Consider the following 18,442-nt stretch of genomic DNA (forward strand, 5'->3'; position numbering starts at 1 on the left):
TGCTCATAATTCACATTTTTGAAGCTGGTCCCAGAAGATTTTGGGCATTTTTAAGATTATTTTCCCTTAACAAAAACTCACCACTGTGGGATACCTCAGGGTACCATCCTGGGGTCACTTTACTTGGTCATAAAGTGTTTAGCACATTAAAATGGTTTTATTTTTAACAGTTTACTGTTATAAAAATCCTCATATTCACATTTTCTAAATTGGTGGCGTTTTATAGTGGATATAGTAGATTAAATGTGCTTGTAATCCGTCTTTTCCAGTTTAAATATCTCAGCATCAGCAGTGTTGTGTCTTGTGACCTTGCTTCTTCGCGTTTGTGGACCTCGCGCTTGCCGTAGTTGTCAGTGTTTGACTTGGGGCAGGTCGACCGGGCGAATGAAAGAAGATGTTGGTGTAGCTCAGCCAGGGCGACGCTAAAACATGTCTCTAAATGGAGAAGGGAGCCGAGGATTTTACTTCAACACCGTCCTGTCCTTGGCGCGGTCGCTGGCAGCTCACCGGCAGGCTCCGTTAGACAAGGTAACGTTAACGGCAGCGACAGAAAGCTAGCTAGCTAGCTAGCAGCCGCAAGCTAATACCTGTCCGGAGTCTTTTGACACTAAGGCCCCGTCTCAAACTTCTCCACCGGCCTGGTCCGTGTAATTAACCAGTAAACATGTCTTTAAACAGTTAATATTGTCGTTTAGATGTCGCATTTGTAGCCTTCTTTATTAGTAATCTGCTAGCGTCTGCTAACGTTAGCTGTTTTTAGCCTCCAGTCAGTCTGTCGCTCCTCTGCTTAAGAAAATCGGATTTTACGTCTAAAAATGGTCTTTTAAGTCTTTTTATTTAAATGTTCACACGGCCACACGTCAATCTAAACCATCAGTGACCTGATTTCATCAACATTTTCACGGGAAACAGTTTTTTAATTATAATTTTATTTAAATCATTCAGTACTTTTATTTTGACAGGCACCACCAAATAAGGCGCCTTCAAAATAAAAGGCTACCATAATAAATGGGGAGGTGTCAAGATTCTTATTTCACATTATTAGTTATATGTATATTAATTTGTTTACACATATTTAATAATATAATAAAACTACAGTAATGCAGCTGTAATCAATCCTCAACAGTTGAATCTCTTCTTAAAATCAAATGTAATAACAATTAAAATGTCATTTATGGTAAATTTAAATTAGCAGAATTAATACAGGCAATTAAAAGTGCTAAGTATTAATTACTTAGCACTTTTAATTGCCTGTATTAAGAAACTGCATGCACAAATTGCTTCCTCGTGAAAATAGACTTTGTTATTTACCTGGAGGACACTTTGAACCATGATGCATTATGGGAAGAAAACGAGCTGCTGGAGGCAGTGTGATGCTTTGGTCTATGTTCTGCTGGGAGACCTTGGGTCCTTCCATTCATGTGGCTGTTCCTTTGACTCGTAGCTCCTACCTTAGCATTGCTGCAGACCATGTCCACCAGGATTCCCTGATGGACTCTTTCAGCAGGATGATGCTCCCTGGTTTAGGACTCAGGGCTCAGTCCAGTCCAGAAACTAGTCTGATCCATGGAGGCACCACCTCTCAACCTAAAGCAGGGTCCGCTGCTAATGTCTTGGAGCCAGATACCACAGCTCCTCACCTTCAGATATCTAGAGGAGTCCAGGTCCCAACGAGTCAGAAAAGGGCAGACCTACACGATATTAGGAAGGTGGTCATAATGTTATGGCTGGTCACTATATGTCAGGGACATATAGCAGCTTTTTACACAAGTTGTAAAACTCACTTATTTGTCACATATAATCTGTATAAAAATATATTAATGAGCAGATGTTGGACGCAGATGTTGACATTTGTTGTCAAATGGCATTTTTCACTTTTCCTAAATTAACTGATTAGACCCAGAAAATAATAAAGGTGTTAACAGGTACAGCTTTAGTGTAATGTTTGGTCCACACCCACTGGAGAAAACAAGGAACAAGTTGTGACAGGAAGGGATCATGAGACATTTTCAACACCACTAGAAGGACGCCATGAAACGCTGTCGCTGCAATACCAGGATTAAAACAGTGACGGGTTGTTTTTCTTGCAAAGATGTTGGAATATTAAACTTATTCAGTGTTAAAGACATGTAATTAAATACAGCTGGGACATGTTGAGATAATAAAAAGAGTCACGGAGTAGATTATGGTTTAGAATGGGGGGAAATGTTGAAACAGGAAGTAGAAACTATGAAGAAACAGCCGCGGTATCTATAACACAATGAACCCCACCCTCGGCTCAGTGTGTTGTTGTGTCGCTTTGTGGAACTTGTTTGATGAATTTCTGCTTTTTCTCCAGCCCACTCAGCCATAACATTATGACCTCCTCCCTTATGTATATTGTGTGTAAACCGGTATCAGGCTTCAGCAGAGTCTGATCTTTTGTAGTTTTTTTATTTTAGGTCTGCCATAAACCAAAACCACGTCCCTGTAGCATCAGAACGTCTTCTTCCTTTCTTTTAGTCGTGGTTGGCTAGCGTCAAAACACTGAACATTTAAAAGAAGAGAAAAGTTTCCTGGAGACCGCGTCAAGGAGAAACATCTTCCAGAGAGGGTTAGGGAGTTTATGGCAGCGTTGGATGACCAGAACATTTCTGGAGTAGAGAACACAAGGTACCAGCTACCCTCTCCACACTACATTAACTTTGACAGAAAGATTTATTGGACTGAATCCAGTCCACTCTAGGAGAAGACAAGGAAGACAAGGACAGACTTTAGGAAGACACAGGAGACCAACTCTAGGAGAAGACAAGGAAGACAAGGACAGACTTTAGGAAGCTACAGGAGACCAACTCTAGGAGAAGACAAAGAAGACAAGGACAGACTTTAGGAAGCTACAGGAGACCAACTCTAGGAGAAGACAAGGAAGACAAGGACAGACTTTAGGAAGCTACAGGAGACCAACTCTAGGAGAAGACAAGGAAGACAAGGACAGACTTTAGGAAGACACAGGAGACCAACTCTAGGAGAAGACAAGGAAGACAAGGACAGACTTTAGGAAGCTACAGGAGACCAACTCTAGGAGAAGACAAGGAAGACAAGGACAGACTTTAGGAAGACACAGGACACCAACTCTAGGAGAAGACAAGGAAGACAAGGACAGACTTTAGGAAGCTACAGGAGACCAACTTTGCTTCTTCTTCTTCTCAGATTTTATAGCAGCTTTGACGTTAGCCAACTACAACTAAAAGAAAGGAAGAAGACGTTTTGATGGACGTGGTTTTGGTTGATGGCAGACCTAAAACAAGTAGCTATAGATGCTTAGAACTGCTCAGGCTCGGGAACATGTTATTGATAAGTGACGCGCCCTAGATTAAAACCTTTATGTAGAAACATTATTTTTTCTTTTATAATAATATTAAAAGAAAGTAAAACATAATCACAAGCCTCGCTGTAACTACAATAACCTTCTTTCAGTGGATGCCTGTGGTTCTTGTTGTTTAATTAAATTTTAGAGTTTAAGTCCAACAGAGCCATTTTTTTTTCAGTAAGAGGCTTATCGTCAATAAAACCTTCTGAAATCCCCAAATTTAACTTTTAATTGACATTTTGTGTCTCAGAGGATCTTTAAAATCAAACGTTAATTCCTCTCTGTGGTAAATGTGACCAGAGGATTTAACCACATCCTTCAGCGTTACCACTTTAAAACATAAAACCCATGCAGGATGACTCTGTGTGATTAATCCCTCTCTGAGCCGAAGCCTTTTAGCTCTAAACTAATTAAAGCCAGAGGCAGGTTTCTGGCTCCATTCCTGAGCCCTGACGAAAATCATTACCACTAATGGAACCAGAGTGTTAAATCTCAGCGGGGAGGTCATTTTGTCTAAATAAGCTTTTTAAAGTAGAGAAACATTAAAGATGGTGATTGCATCTCGTCTTCAGGTGCAGAAGCTACAATGCATGTGTCCCGTGGACTTTAGAGGCGTCTTCCAACTGGACGAGAGGAGGAGAGACGCCGTGATCGCACTTGGCATTTTTCTGGTAGAGTCAGACCTGCAGGTAAACTACTCTCTCCCCTCATCTTCTTGCTTTGTTGCATTATTTATTGCTAAGAGTCAGGACGCCAACACTAACGCCAACACTAACGCCAACACTAACTACGTTGTGTCGCAGCACAAAGATGCCATCGTCCCGTATCTCCTCGGGCTCCTCAAAGGGCTTCCCAAAGTTCAGTGGATTGAAGAAAGCTCGGAACGCAAAGGAAGAGGTATGCATGCACTGTATAATTCATTTAATTACCCAATCACATCTAATTGTGGCCTTTACTTTAATTGTTATTCATGGTGTTTTGCAGACACGCTTCCTGTTGCAGAGAACTTCAGTTTCTCTCTTGTTACACTACTCTCAGACGTGGCCCAGCGGGACGAGACCCTACGAGGACAGGTCTGTAGCTGAGGTTTATACATGTGTGATGAATATTAGGCCACGCCTGCACAGAATCAACTCCCTGTGGTCCTTGCAACAGCTTCTGCACATTAGATCTTTGTCCATTGTGTTGTGTCACACCTCAGGGTTTACAAGGTAGTAGGTAACACCAGAGGGCGCTGTTCCTTTGGCCTCTTCTCCATCTGAAGGCGGCGTTTAGACCACATGGTTTTAGAGAAGCTGTGAATATTCTTGATCAGACAGGTTGTGGTATGCCCAAGAAAGCTTACCTCTCCTGTCGAACTTCTCTCCTGTAGAGGAACATCTGGTTTATGTTACAGAAAATATCCATAAAGATTAGTCTAATTGACAGAATAAATAAATAAATAAATGCTCTGTCAGATAAAACCTTCTGTAAACAATCACCAAAGACTGATAATAATCTTTAAACTGTTTCTTAGATCCTGGAGGCGATCATGGACATCATGCAGGTCCTGCAAGATATCTGCAAAAACCCAGAGGATCATGATAAAGGTACCAACATTAAACCATCTCACACTTTTTTTTTTTTTTCTTAATTCTCTTTTCCTGATGTTAATATCTGGAGTCCTTCTTCCCGTCTTCTTCCCGTACAGACTACCTGTGCAGGTATACTGTTCCCGCCCTGCTCGGCGTCGCCAGGGCGTTCGGGCGATACAGCAACACCGACGAGCCGTTGCTGTCCAAGCTGTTCCCTCGACCCGTCGCCCCCGTGCTGCCCACCAGCGAAGAAGTCGACGCCGCCCGCCGCCGCTCCTTCAACGAATTCCGCTCCATCATGCCGAGCTCTTTGCTCACGGTGTGTCAGGGAGACACTCTGAAGCGTAAAGGCTCCTCCACGTCCAATTTGTCCCAACAGGTATTAATATTTGGGAAGGTGACAAACACGATCCCATCACACGGGTCCATCTTAGAGTACAGATGTGAATTCTAACCCTAACCCTAACCCTTCCCCCTTTTTTTGATTTCTTTTGTTGTTTTCAGGCCAGTCCAGAGAGAGCAGGTCTGACGCCCAGCTCACCTGCCGATCCCTCTGCACAGTACTTTGAAGGTAAGTGGATGAAAGGATGAAGCAGGGACTGTTGGGTTTAAGAAAACATCAATGTGCACATTAAATAATAATTTGATCTAACATCAAACAATCCAAACGTTCTCACAACGCTTTATCAACTTGATGAACTTCACCAGCCTCAGATAGTTTGATCTGGAGTCTCTCCGTTGGGAACTGATTCTGCTCCTGCAAAGATCTGCCGGACCAATCAGACAGTGATGTAGTGATCGACCATAGACAGTAAAAAGATGGAATTGCTCCTCTAAAGTGAAGCCAAAGCAAGTAGAGCTCCCCCTGGTGACTGGCTGCAGTATAGGTCATAAGCCCCACCCCCTCCATGTTAGTGGGCGGGACTTGGGCCAAACTAAAACACTAAAATACACATCAAATAACTTTTTTCAAAGATGGTTTCTATCATTTTAGGTAGTTAATATAATGTTGATGCAAGTGTCAATTGTTTGGATAAGTTTCGTTTTAGTTATTTGACGCTATAGAAACAGGATGTGACATAATGGCGACTACCAGTTGCCATGCCAACCGCTCCGTGGTCAAATCCACTAGTGGTCGTTTGCGGACGTTGGATCAAGAATAACTTTGACTTTTTTAAACTGAAATCATGCCAAAGCTTCTTCACATCTTCTCTCTCGCTCTCTGTTCAGGCTCATATCTCCCCGACGGCAGCGCTGTCGACCCCGACTACTACTTCTCCACCATCAGCTCCAGCTTCTCCGTCTCCCCCCTCTTCACCGGGAGCAGCTCCGGAGAGTTCCACGTCCCTCTGGATATGCTCCGACAACTCCTTAACATGGTCGGTCGGCGGCAACCGCGCTCTGCGTTTGTTTGCGGTTGTGTCGTAGATCGTCATGTCGCTGACTTGTTCTTCTCTCTCTGAACAGGTTGAGCTGTTTGTTTCTGAGTCGTTTTTGAAATCTCTGGACGACACCTTGGCCGAACTTCTAGAGGTTTGACTCTTGAATCTACACAGTTGAGTTTGTCTTCTACTCATTTAGATTCTTTATTACATATTTTATACTTCTGTCTGTTGTCAGATCAATCCTGGTCTTCGTCTCTACTACAAAACCTTCAGCGACAGTTTGTACGTGGCCATATTTAAAATGCTCAGAGACACCTTGTATAATCTGAAGGGTAAGTGAGGAAGATTATCAAAAAACAAAAGTCGCCAGTTATTCCTTTTCAAATCCAGATGAGAATCTGTTTTCCCTGTTTGGCAGACCTTCAGACGGACTACGTGAAGGAGGTCCATGACTTTGTGCTGGAGCAGTTCAGCAGCAGCCAGTCTGAGCTGCAGAGGATCCTCCACGACGTCGAGTATCTGCAGAGCGAGCTGAGTCCTCTCAAGCTTCGCTGCCAGGCCAACGCTGCCTGTGTGGACCTCATGGTGTGGGCCGTGACCGAGGAGCAGGGTGAGACCCGGTTCATCTGGTCCAACAGGAAGTTATCTGTCTCAACGCTAACGACTCTATAAAGATGTTCTATTTTATGTTTTCCCACCAGGAGCTGAGAACCTCTGCACCAAACTGTCAGAGAAGCTGCAGTCAAAGACGTCCAGTAAAGTCATCATCGCTCACATGCCCCTCCTCATCTGCTGCCTACAGGTAACGGGTTCAGAATGATCCGATCCAACTAAAAACAAGTCCCTGATCATTTGTTTTAGGTCTGATATAAACCAGAACCACGGCCCTGGAGTGTCAAAACATCTTCTGTTTAAATGGCAGTTGAAGAAGAAAAATGATGATAAATGAAGAGGAAAGAGGGAAGAAGAAGAAGAAAGATGGAAGAAGAAGAAAGGGAAGATGAAGAAGAAAGATGGGAGGAGGAGAAGAAGAAAGATGGGAGGAGAAGAAGAGGAAAGATGGGAGGAGAAGAAGAAGAAAGACGGAGGAAGAAGAGGAAAGATGGAGGAAGAAGAAAGAGGGAAGAAGAAGAAGTAAGATGGCAGGAGAAGAAGAAGAGAAGAAGAAAGATGGAGGAAAAAGAAGAAGAAAGATTGGAGGAGAAGAAGAAAGAAGGAAGAAGAAGAAAGATGGATAAAGAAGAAGGGAGGAAGAGGAAAGATAGAGGAGGAAGAAAGATGGATAAAGAAGAAGAAAGGGGGGAAGAATAAGAAGAAAGATGGAGGAAGAAGAAAAAAGTAGGAGGAAGAGGATTTTGTAGTTAGGATCAGATCAGAACTCAGATTGGCCGATACATTAAAGGATCAGATCAAGGAGCTAAATCACTAGACCTCTCCGTCCATAGTTGCTGCTGCTCAGTGGGATCAGTTCTGAATCGTGTCCTAAACCTGTCTGTGTCCTTGTTTGTGTCCAGGGTTTGGGTCGTCTGTGTGAACGCTTCCCTGTGGTGGCCCACTCCGTCACCATGTCGCTCAGAGACTTCCTGGTGGTGCCCTCTCCGGTGTTGGTGAAGTTGTATAAATATCACAGCCAGAGCGCTCCAGGTAACGACGATCACCTCATTAAATAAATATCCAGCCGGGTTCCTTCCAGCTTCAGCGTTCTGACAACATGATCATTTTTAAAAGGGGGCGGGGAGATAAAGATCCACGTGACCAACGAACACTCCCAGTCAACCCTCAGCAGCCACTCCAGCAAGAAGAGTCAACCCTCCATGTACGAACAGCTGCGGGACATCTCCATCGATAACATCTGCAGGTGAGTTCACTCTACCTGGATGTCAACGGGAATATTTGATCCTGAGACATTTTATGGTTTAGAGAACGGCAACGTAAAGACACACAATAAATAAGATCAGATACTTCCTTGTGAAGACGACTAGCTCTCAGCTAACAGCAGCTCCTCTTACTTTACTAGCATCCCAACTAATAGTAGCTCTTCCTAGCTTCCTAGCCTCTCAGCTAATAGTAGCTCTTCTTAACCTCCCAGCTAATAGTAACTCTTCTTAACCTCCTAGCCTCCCAACTAATAGTAGCACCTCTTAACTACCAAGCAAATAGTAGCTCTTTCTAGCTTGCCAGCTAATAGTAGCTCTTCCTAGCTTCCTATTCTCCCAGCTCATAGTAGCTCTTCCTAGCCTCCCAGCTAATAGCAGCCCTTCCTAGCTTCTTATCCTCCCAGCTAATAGTAGCGCTTCCTAGCCTCCCAGCTAATAGCAGCTCTTCCTAGCTTCTTATCCTCCCAGCTAATAGTAGCTCTTCCTAGCTTCTTATCCTCCCAGCTAATAGTAGCCCTTCCTAGCTTCTTATCCTCCCAGCTAATAGTAGCTGTTCCTAGCCTCCCAGCTAATAGCAGCTCTTCATAGCTTCTTATCCTCCCAGCTAATGGTAGCTCTTCCTAGCTTCTTATCCTCCCAGCTAACAGTAGCTCTCCCTAGCCTCCCTGCTAATAGTAGCCCTTCCTAGCTTCCTAGCCTCCCAGCTCAAAGTAGCTCTCCCTAGCCTCCCTGCTAATAGCAGCTCTTCCTAGCTTCTTATCCTCCCAGCTAATAGTAGCTCTTCCAAGCTTCCTAGCCTCCCAGCTAATAGTAGCTCTTCCTAGCTGCCTAGCCTCCTAGCTAATAGTAGCTCTTCCAAACTCCCTGGCTTCCTAACTAATAGCTAATTTTAGCCAAACAGAAGAGAGACGTTTGGTGTGTCTGTAACTTTAAAGTCAACATAACTTACTGTTAGCCCTCACATAATGACATTAGTACCATTTACATCCCTAAAAAATAAAAAGTAAAATCATCACCAATCAACACTAACCCTAAAAACACCCACTGATGCATCTATTCTCTCCGTCTGTCCTCAGGTGCCTGAAAGCCGGCCTGACGATGGATAACGTCATCGTCGAAGCTTTTCTTGCCAGCCTGTCGAACCGTCTCTACATCTATCAGGAAAACGACAAGTAAGTCCAGCCCAGAAATGATTTTCTGCTCTAGTTTATAAAAACAAAAGTACTTAAAGGTGTTTCTCTCATCTCTCTTCCACAGGGACGCTAACCTGATCCCCGACCACACGATCAGAGCTCTGGGTCACATTGCTGTCGCTTTACGGGACACTCCCAGAGTGATGGAGCCCATCCTGCAGATTCTGCAGCAGAAGTTCTGCCAGCCTCCGTCCCAGCTCGACGTCCTCATCATAGACCAGCTCGGCTGCATGGTCATCACGGGCAATGTGAGTGTTTAGATTGAATTCTTTTTTATTTAATCTATTACAGCACAGATATCTCGATGGTTTAAACCTCCAACCAGTTGTTTTTATTACTTAATACATGCCTCAAGTGGATCTTTGCAAACTTCCCTTGTCCTCTCCTTCCTCTTCAGCAATACATATACCAGGAAGTGTGGAATTTGTTCCAGCAAATCAGTGTCAAGGCGAGCTCCATGGTTTACTCCACCAAAGACTACAAGGACCACGGATACAGGTGAGCACCACCTTAAAAGGCAGATTCACAAGTTTCGGATTCGTCCTAAAACACTGTTTAGGGACCAGATATGAAAGGTTTTTGCTACTTCTGATTGTGAACCTCATCTTGCAAATGAACGTTCCCTCTTTTTCGTGCAGACACTGTTCGCTGGCTGTGATCAACGCTCTGGGTAACATAGCAGCGAACCTTCAGGCTGAGCAGATGGTCGACGAGCTGCTGGTCAACCTGCTGGAGCTTTTCGTTCAGCTGGGCTTGGAGGGGAAGAGAGCCAGCGAGAGGGCTTCAGACAAGGGACCGGCTCTGAAGGTAGGACCCAAACAGATACATGTCACTATAAGCAAGGGCTAACGTTAGCTGGAAGGAGGAGCTACAGTTAGCTGGGAGGATGGGAAACTAGCGAGACCTATTATTAGCTGGGAGGATAGAAAGCTAGCAAGAGCTGCTATTAGCCGAGAGGTTAGGGAGAGCTACTGTTAACTGGAAGGATAGGAAGGTAGCAAGACCTACTGTTAGCTGGGAGGACAGAAAGCTAGCAAGAGCTACTATTAGCTGAGATCGTAGGAGGAGCTACTATTAGCTGGGAGGCTAGGAAGCTAGCAAGACCTACTGTTAGCTGGGAGGATAGGAAGCTAGCAAGACCTACTATTAGTTGGGAGCATAGTAAGCTAGCAAGAGCTACTATTAGCTGAGATCCTAGGAGGAGCTACTATTAGCTGGGAGGCCAGGAAGCTAGCAAGACCTACTGTTAGCTGGGAGGCTAGGAAGCTAGCAAGACCTACTGTTAGCTGGGAGGCTAGGAAGCTAGGAAGAGTTTCTATTGACTGGGAAGCTGGGAAGCTAGCAAGAGCTACTACTAGCTGAGAGGCTAGGAAGCTAGGGTGATCTTCTGTTATCTGGGAGGCTAGGAATAGCTACTGTTAGCTGAGAGGACAGGTAGCTAGCAAGAGCTACTATTAGCTGTTTAATCATCTGTCAGAATATAATCTGGATGCATATATAACGAGGATATGCTAATTTACTGGATTAGCAGCATTGATGTAATGCTGTTCAGACTTAGACATAAAGACAAGGTTCACTTTCACCACAACATTAGTTCGGTTTATTGAGACATTTAAAACTAGTTCATTTGTTAAGCCACACTTTTACGCTCAACCAAAAATAATGTTTTTGTTCCGTCTCACAGAGGAATTCAATGTATTTTCTTGTGAATTTATAAAAACACCAAGTACATATTGAGATGCTCTGATTAAAGTCTAATGTTCCACTTTGTTTTGTGTCTTCAGGCATCGAGCAGCGCTGGAAACCTCGGTGTCCTGATCCCAGTCATTGCAGTGGTAAGTTATTATCACCTTGTCGAACGCTGTCTTGTCTGGGTCAGTGCAGCCTTCTTCTTCTTTTTAATCTTAAATACTTAATTAATACCACAGTGGTCTCCCCTCTCCTTTTCCCTGGTAGCTGACTAAGAGGCTGCCACCAATTAAGGAAGCGAAGCCACGTCTGCAGAAGCTCTTCAGGGACTTCTGGCTCTACTCGGTCGTCATGGGATTCGCTGTCGAGGGCTCAGGTAGGAGGAGCTCGCCGTTTTACCATTTTATTTTCTTGTTGCAGCATTTTTACTTTTAGATTAATAGAAATCGAAGTTCCTGGAATGTTCTTTATCCAAACATCTTTTCATATCTGTTGAATGTTCAGGTCTGTGGCCGGAGGAGTGGTACGAAGGAGTTTGTGAGATCGCCACCAAATCTCCTCTGCTCACGTTCCCCAGCGGAGAGCCTCTGCGCTCAGAGCTGCAGTACAACTCGGCGCTGAAGAATGACACCGTCACTCCGGTACCACAGCAAACACTTGCACCAACGCACACAGAACTCTTTATTTTATTATTATTATTCATGTAGTAAACCTTTCCGACTCTGCTCACAGGCCGAGCTGAACGATCTGCGCGGCACCATCATCAACCTTCTGGATCCTCCTCCCGAGGTGGCCGCTCTCATCAACAAGCTGGACTTTGCCATGTCCACGTATTTGCTGTCTGTGTACAGGCTGGAGTACATGAGGTATGCCGACACGTCTACACCATAATCATACCAGCCTGACGTCTGACGGCGATTGTAAGTTAAATCTTTGTTCTGTTTTTTTGTTCAGGATGCTGCATTCTCTGGACTCGGACCGTTTTCAGGTCATGTTTCGATACTTTGAGGACAGAGCGATACAGAAGGATAAATCAGGTGAGGAGAACCGAATCCTATCTCAAAGACCTTGTAGTACGATGTCACCGCAATAGATCACTTTGGTCTCATAGAGCAGGTTTACTTGTAAGCCTCCCATACATTAACAAAACCACTGTGACCCCATACGTCCCTGCTCGTTAAAAGGAAATACATTATCACAAACGTACTTCTAGAAGCACACATAACATTTATTTTTGACCAGGTGTTGAATTTAATATAAATTAAGTAAATGAGTGTATGGTACCAAACCATTGGAGCATGTTGGAGCCCATTTGAATCCAGTTCTCAGTGTCTTAACAGTACTCACAGTTCCTGGGATGCAGAGTTCTGTTAGATCTAGTTTGGTAAACCCTCCTTCAGCAGTGTCCCGTCACTGTGGTGTAGAAACACGTCCTCAGGCTTCGTCCACGTCCAGAAGCATCCAGTAGGTTCTCAGCAGCTTGGTGCAGGAAGTGTTTGCCAAACGAAAGTCTCTCATACTGTTAGCACGAGGAGCTAACTAGCATCAGTCCTCAGTGTGGTCACGGTTTAGCATCAATTAAGTAAAAGGCTCCACTGAGCGTCCAGTCTCTCCAGCAAACAGATACACTAAATCGTGCAGACGGACACATAACTAGATCTCTCTAACTTAAATAAACGTAGATTATTGAACTAAGTTTTAGCCGTGACTTTCTTTCTCGCTCCGTTCTCATTCCTCTTGGTCCCACCCGCCTGGTTAACTTGAACCTCACTGATTGGCTAATCTAAACAGATTGACACCTGTCCATACCATTTACAACACAAGGCTATGATGCATTCAGGAACCATATTGAACATAGGACATTCCACATACTTAATGAACCGGGCCAGATTAGATCCTCTTGTGGGCCGGTTTTGGTCCTCAGGCTGTATGTTTGACACCCCTAGCCTAGGCTGATTTATAGTATAGCATGATGTTCATGGTATATAAATAAAATTTAAATGAACTGCATGTACTTTTACTCATTTAATCCTCCAAATACATGTCTTCATTGTATTAAATGTACTTTTGCAGGGATGATGCAGTGTGTGATTGCCGTCAGCGACAAGGTGTTTGAGGTCTTCCTGCAAATGATGGCTGAGAAAGTGAGTGTCTTCACTTCAGAACCTCCTTGTGTCGTATTTATAGTCAGACTCTTGTGTTTTACAGTTTTTGCTCGTAGCTCTGGTTGGTTAACAGGACGCAGAGTGGAGGAATCAGTCCAAACCTTGCTGGGTTTTAATAATAATAACACTTGATATAAATGTTCTGTTCTTGAGGCTAAAACCAAAGCCCACGAGGAGGAGCTGGAACGACACGCTCAGTTCCTGCTGGTCAACTTCAACCACATCCACAAGAGGATCCGCAGAGTGGCTGATAAATATTTATCTGGCCTGGCTGAAACGTGAGAGAGTCGCACACACATCACCTCAGAGAGTCTTCTATAAACTGTTTAACATGAGGCGTGTCAACGTTGTCGTCTCTTTCCTTCAGGTTCCCTCACCTGTTGTGGAGCGGCCGTGTGCTGAAGACCATGCTGGACATCCTGCAGACGCTGTCCCTCTCACTCAGCGCAGTAAGTCGTCAGCATTTAAAACGGGGGGGGGGGGCGTCGTCCTATCAGAGGATCCAGTCTGACCCCACGGGATGAGCTGATAAAGGAAGGAGGAGAAGAAGAAGGAGGAAGAGAGAGAAGAGGATGAGGAGAAGAAGGAGAAGTGGATGGGGAAGGAGGAGTGGCAGGAGGAGGGTGGAGGAGAAGAAGGAGGACAAGAAGGAAGAAAAAGAATAGGCAGGAAGAGAAGTAGGAGGGGGGGATGAGGGAGAGGAGGAGAAGATGGGGAACAGGAGACGGAGTAAGATGAAAAGGAGAAAGACGGAAGAAGAAGAATGAGTATAAGGAAGAGAATAAGAGGATGAGGAGAAAGAGCTGAGCTTAGAAGCGGAAGGAGGAGAAGATTGGGAAGAAGAATGAGAAGGAGTATGACGAAAAGGAGAAAGATGAAGAAGAATGGAAAGGAGGAAGAGAGAAAAGAGGATGAGGAGAAGGAGAAGTAGATGGGGAAGGAGGAGTGGCAGGAGGAGAATGGGGTGAGGAAGAGGAGGAGGAGAAGAATATGGGGAAGGAGGAGAATGAGTAAGGGCGAAATGGAGAAAGAAAGAAGATGGAGAATTGGGAGGAGAAGGAGAAGAAAGAGAAGTTTGAAGAAGAGGAGGAGGAGGAGAGGATGAAAAGGAGAAAGAAGGAAGAAGAAGAATAGGTAGTAGGAAGATGGAGGAGGAGGAAGAGGAGGAGAAGGAGTAGAATAAGGAGGACAAGAGAAAAAAGGAGGAGTAGAAGAGGTGGATGGAAAGGAGGAGAAAGAGGGGGGATGAGGAGGAGGAGTAAGATGAAAAGGAGAAAGAAAGAAGAAAAAGAATGAGTAGGAGGAAGAGAAGGTGGAGGAAGAGGGGGAGAATGAGGAAGAAGAGTGGAAGGAGGAGAACGAGAGAAAAGGAGGATGAGGACAAGGAGAAGTGGATGGGGAAGTAGAATGAGAAGGAGTACGACGAAAAGGAGAAAGAAGGAAGAAGGAGAATTGGGAGTAGGAGAGAAAAAGGAAGGAGGGGAGAATGAGGAAAAGGAGGAGGAGTAAGATGAAAAGGAGACAGAAGGAAGAAGCAGCATGGGTAGGAGGAAGAGGAGGAGGATCAGCAATTACTAATTAGTACAAGTTATTGTTCATTAAATGTAACCACTGTCATAATGTTGTTCGTGTTATTTATTTATAAGTTATTAACTGGACTCCTGACTCCTCCTTATGTCTCCTCATGTCTCCTGATGTCTCCTGACTCCTCCTTATGTCTCCTCATGTCTCCTGATGTCTCCTGACTCCTCCTTATGTCTCCTCATGTCTCCTGGTGTCTCCTCATGTCTCCTGTGTTTGTGTAACCAGGACTTTAACATCGTTGTGTGTCTCGTTTAATTTCAGGACATTCATAAAGACCAGCCTTATTACGACATCCCAGACACGCCGTACAGGATCACCGTCCCAGACACGTACGAAGCCAGAGAGGTACCTGCTCCTCTTACTGTTTAATTACTTATTAATTATATACATCTCTTTATTTATACATGTTCATCCTATAAAAACACAAACATCTCATCTTCAGAGCATAGTGAAGGACTTTGCCGCTCGCTGTGGAGAGATCCTTAAAGAGGCTATGAAGTGGGCGCCGTCTGTGACCAAATCTCACCTCCAGGTAACTGGGATGTGTTAGTTCTATAAAGTATGAATAAATAATGTTCATGTTGTGGCTTTAAACATATATAAATATATTTTTATTTTATTTCAGGAGTACTTGAACAAACATCAGAACTGGGTGTCAGGTCTCTCCCAGCACACAGGCCTGGCCATGGCTACAGAAAGCATCCTGCACTTTGCCGGCTACAACAGACAGAGCACCACGCTGGGGGTGGGTGGAGGACTGCTAGTTAGCTCGTTAGCTTGGTAGCTTGTTAGCTCATTAACTCATTAGCTCATTAACTTGTGTGCTAACAGCTAGTTTAATGATCAACTCAATTTTGGTTGAGTTCTGAAATGTGAGCAGCAATCAACACTTTGTTGACCTTGTGATTGCTGGAGACGAAAAGGAGAAAGAAGGAAGAAAAAGAAAGGGAGAGGGGGAAGAAGATGGCGCAGGAGGAGTGGCAGGAGGAGAAAGGGGGAAATGAGGAGGAGGAGAAGAAGGAAAAGGAGTTAGACGAAAAGGAGAAAGAAGGAAGAAAAAGAAAGGGGGAGAATGAAAAAGAAGAGGAGGAGAAGAAGGAAGACAGGAAGATCAAGAATGGGAGGAGGAAGAGAAGGTGGAAGAAGAGGGAGAATACGGAAGAGGAGAGGAAGATGGGGAAGGAGAAGCGGCAGGAGGAGAAAGGGGGAAATGAGGAGGAGTTAGGAGTTAGACGAAAAGCAGTAAGAAGGGAGAAAAAAGAGAGAGGAGGAAGAAGAGGAGAAGGAGGGGTTCTTTTTCATCTTACTCCTTTTCCTTCTTCTTCTCCTCCTCTCCTCATTTCCCCCCTTTCTCCTCCTGCCACTCCTCCTTCTATATCTTCTCCTCTTCCTCACTGTCCCCCTCTTCCACCACCTTCTCCTCCTCCTCTCCATTCTTCTTCTTCCTTCTTTCTCCATTTCTCCTTACTCCTTCTTCTTCTCCCCCATCTTCATCTTTCTTCATTGTCCTTACTTCTTCTCCTCCTCCTCCTCATTTCCCTCCTTTTTCCACACTCATGAACTTTGTTTGACGTTTTATTTTACTTCCTTTCTCCTCCAGTCCACTCAGCTGACCGAGAGGCCGGCCTGTGTGAAGAAGGACTACTCCAACTTCATGGCCTCCCTCAACCTGAGGAACAGATACGCTGGAGAGGTGAAATCATGCTGAACAATTTACTTTCTATCTACTTGTTCCTGTTTCCTGCTTAATTGATTTGTGATCAATAAACAGAAAGTTAAAGCCAACAATTTAAATGAATTTCTGTTCCACTGGAGTCAGTTATCTTTTACCATCTCACATCTTTTCTCGTAGGTGTCCGGTATGATCCACTTCTCCCAGGCTGTCCGGGGACAGTCTGATCTGGGTCGTCTCATGATCAAGCAGATGGGCGAAGCTTTGGACTCTGCACAGCCTGAGGCCTTCACTGAGGCTATGTTCAAACTGGCTGCCCTGCTCATCAGCACCAAAGGTTTGACTCTGTTCTCTTTGTAGATGCATCCGTCTGATTTCATCGTCTGACTCTTGATTTTTGTTTTGTGTCTAGACTGCGACCCTCAGCTCCTGCACCACCTCTGCTGGTCTCCGCTCAAGATGTTTACAGAGCATGGCATGGAAACTGCTATCGCCTGCTGGGAGTGGCTGCTGGCAGCACGAACAGGAGTGGAAGTACCGGTACGTAGATGGGGTTTATCTTTTTTTTCTTGTTCAGACCAGGTACGATTGCAAGTGGCTAGCTTAAAAAGTAGTACAGGAGATTGGGACTAGCGTCAAAAGCTGCCAAAAATCTAAATTTGAGAATTGTGAGGTGGTAGTAGTTGATCATCTAAACAGAATCCAACAACAACAACAAACACTGAACGTTTAAAAGAAGAGAAAAGTTTCCTGGAGACAGCGTCAAGGAGAAACATCTTCCAGAGAGGGTTAGGGAGTTTATGGCAGCGTTGGATGACCAGAACATTTCTGGAGTAGAGAACACAAGGTACCAGCTACCCTCTCCACACTACATTAACACAGATACAAAGATTTATTGGACTGAATCCAGTCGACTATAGGAGAAGACAAGCAAAGACTTTAGGAACGGGGCTTGGATTGGCCCCGATACTCAATATTTAATGGTCCAGATTGGATTGGGGGGCTCAGACCACAATGGGAGGTGGTCTTGATCACTTAAGACCACACTCATGCATCCTGGTGACACTGATGGACCGCCTACTCAACTGATGACTCTACACACACACATACAAACAGCGTTGTTCATGGTTCTGAAACAGCAGTAGATGGCAATCTATCTGTCCCCTGTTTCCACATAGCATTAACGTCCGTCCTGTGAAATCTGATCGCAGGCTTCTTCCATAATATGTCCCCGAGTCGTGATGCCCACTTAACTAACAGCTGTTCATGGTTCTGAAACAGCAGTAGGTAGCCATCTATCTGTCCCCTGTTTCCACCTTGCGTTAACGTCCGTCCTGGGCAGTCTGATCGCAGGCTTCTTCCATAATATGTCCCCGAGTCGTGATGCCCACTTAACAAACAGCTGTTCATGGTTCTGAAACAACAGTAGGTAGCAATCTATCTGTCCCCTGTTTCCACCTTGCATTAACGTCTGTCCTGTGAAATCTGATCGCAGGCTTCTTCCATAATATGTCCCCGAGTGGTGATGCCCACTTAACAAACATCTGTTCATGGTTCTGAAACAGCAGTAGGTAGATATTTATTAGAGACAGCAGCTGTTCTGTAATATTCTGCTAGACTCCAAATTTGTGTTTATTTTCATAAAGAGAAGACTATATTGAGACGTACTTTAACGCCAGGTGTCTTTGTGTCCTTGTCTCGACGCACTCTGTCTTCTCTCCGGTGACTCAGTTTATGCGGGAGATGGCGGGCGCCTGGCAGATGACGGTGGAGCTGAAGATGGGCTTGTTCTCAGACGCCCAGGTGGAGGCTGATCCTCTGGCTGCTTCTGAGGAAAGTCAGCCGGTCCCGTGCCCTCCGGACGTCACCCCTCACCACATCTGGATCGAGGTCAGATGAAAGTCATCATCATTTGGCTGTTACTCATAAACCTTTAAATCCTTTGTCCCACTTA

General features: G+C 44.7%; 1 protein-coding gene across 3 annotated transcripts in view; it reads left to right on the top strand.

The window, feature by feature from the left end:
* pi4kaa (phosphatidylinositol 4-kinase, catalytic, alpha a) overlaps positions 1-18,442 on the top strand; it is a 35,705-nt gene that overhangs the window by 4,150 nt on the left and 13,113 nt on the right. For 2 of the 3 annotated variants that reach the window (XM_084572068.1, XM_084572066.1), the window contains exons 1-33: positions 298-528; positions 3,922-4,038; positions 4,153-4,246; positions 4,334-4,422; positions 4,866-4,938; positions 5,040-5,302; positions 5,428-5,494; positions 6,154-6,302; positions 6,391-6,456; positions 6,544-6,640; positions 6,727-6,918; positions 7,010-7,110; positions 7,823-7,952; positions 8,037-8,166; positions 9,262-9,357; positions 9,443-9,626; positions 9,776-9,876; positions 10,017-10,185; positions 11,163-11,213; positions 11,335-11,443; positions 11,572-11,708; positions 11,800-11,933; positions 12,022-12,104; positions 13,141-13,211; positions 13,386-13,510; positions 13,600-13,681; positions 15,078-15,161; positions 15,259-15,348; positions 15,442-15,561; positions 16,417-16,509; positions 16,669-16,825; positions 16,901-17,028; positions 18,220-18,378. In XM_084572068.1, the coding sequence (XP_084428194.1) occupies positions 430-528; positions 3,922-4,038; positions 4,153-4,246; positions 4,334-4,422; positions 4,866-4,938; positions 5,040-5,302; positions 5,428-5,494; positions 6,154-6,302; positions 6,391-6,456; positions 6,544-6,640; positions 6,727-6,918; positions 7,010-7,110; positions 7,823-7,952; positions 8,037-8,166; positions 9,262-9,357; positions 9,443-9,626; positions 9,776-9,876; positions 10,017-10,185; positions 11,163-11,213; positions 11,335-11,443; positions 11,572-11,708; positions 11,800-11,933; positions 12,022-12,104; positions 13,141-13,211; positions 13,386-13,510; positions 13,600-13,681; positions 15,078-15,161; positions 15,259-15,348; positions 15,442-15,561; positions 16,417-16,509; positions 16,669-16,825; positions 16,901-17,028; positions 18,220-18,378 (3,840 nt within the window). In that variant the 5' untranslated portion in view covers positions 298-429. Of the gene's footprint in view, positions 1-297; positions 529-3,921; positions 4,039-4,152; positions 4,247-4,333; positions 4,423-4,865; positions 4,939-5,039; positions 5,303-5,427; positions 5,495-6,153; positions 6,303-6,390; positions 6,457-6,543; positions 6,641-6,726; positions 6,919-7,009; positions 7,111-7,822; positions 7,953-8,036; positions 8,167-9,261; positions 9,358-9,442; positions 9,627-9,775; positions 9,877-10,016; positions 10,186-11,162; positions 11,214-11,334; positions 11,444-11,571; positions 11,709-11,799; positions 11,934-12,021; positions 12,105-13,140; positions 13,212-13,385; positions 13,511-13,599; positions 13,682-15,077; positions 15,162-15,258; positions 15,349-15,441; positions 15,562-16,416; positions 16,510-16,668; positions 16,826-16,900; positions 17,029-18,219; positions 18,379-18,442 lie in introns of those variants that run through there. The other variant, XM_084572067.1, reaches the window with a different exon arrangement.

This window comes from Chelon labrosus (genome assembly GCF_963514085.1).
Source record: "Chelon labrosus genome assembly, chromosome: 22".
In the NCBI taxonomy this organism is placed as follows: Eukaryota; Metazoa; Chordata; class Actinopteri; order Mugiliformes; family Mugilidae; genus Chelon; species Chelon labrosus.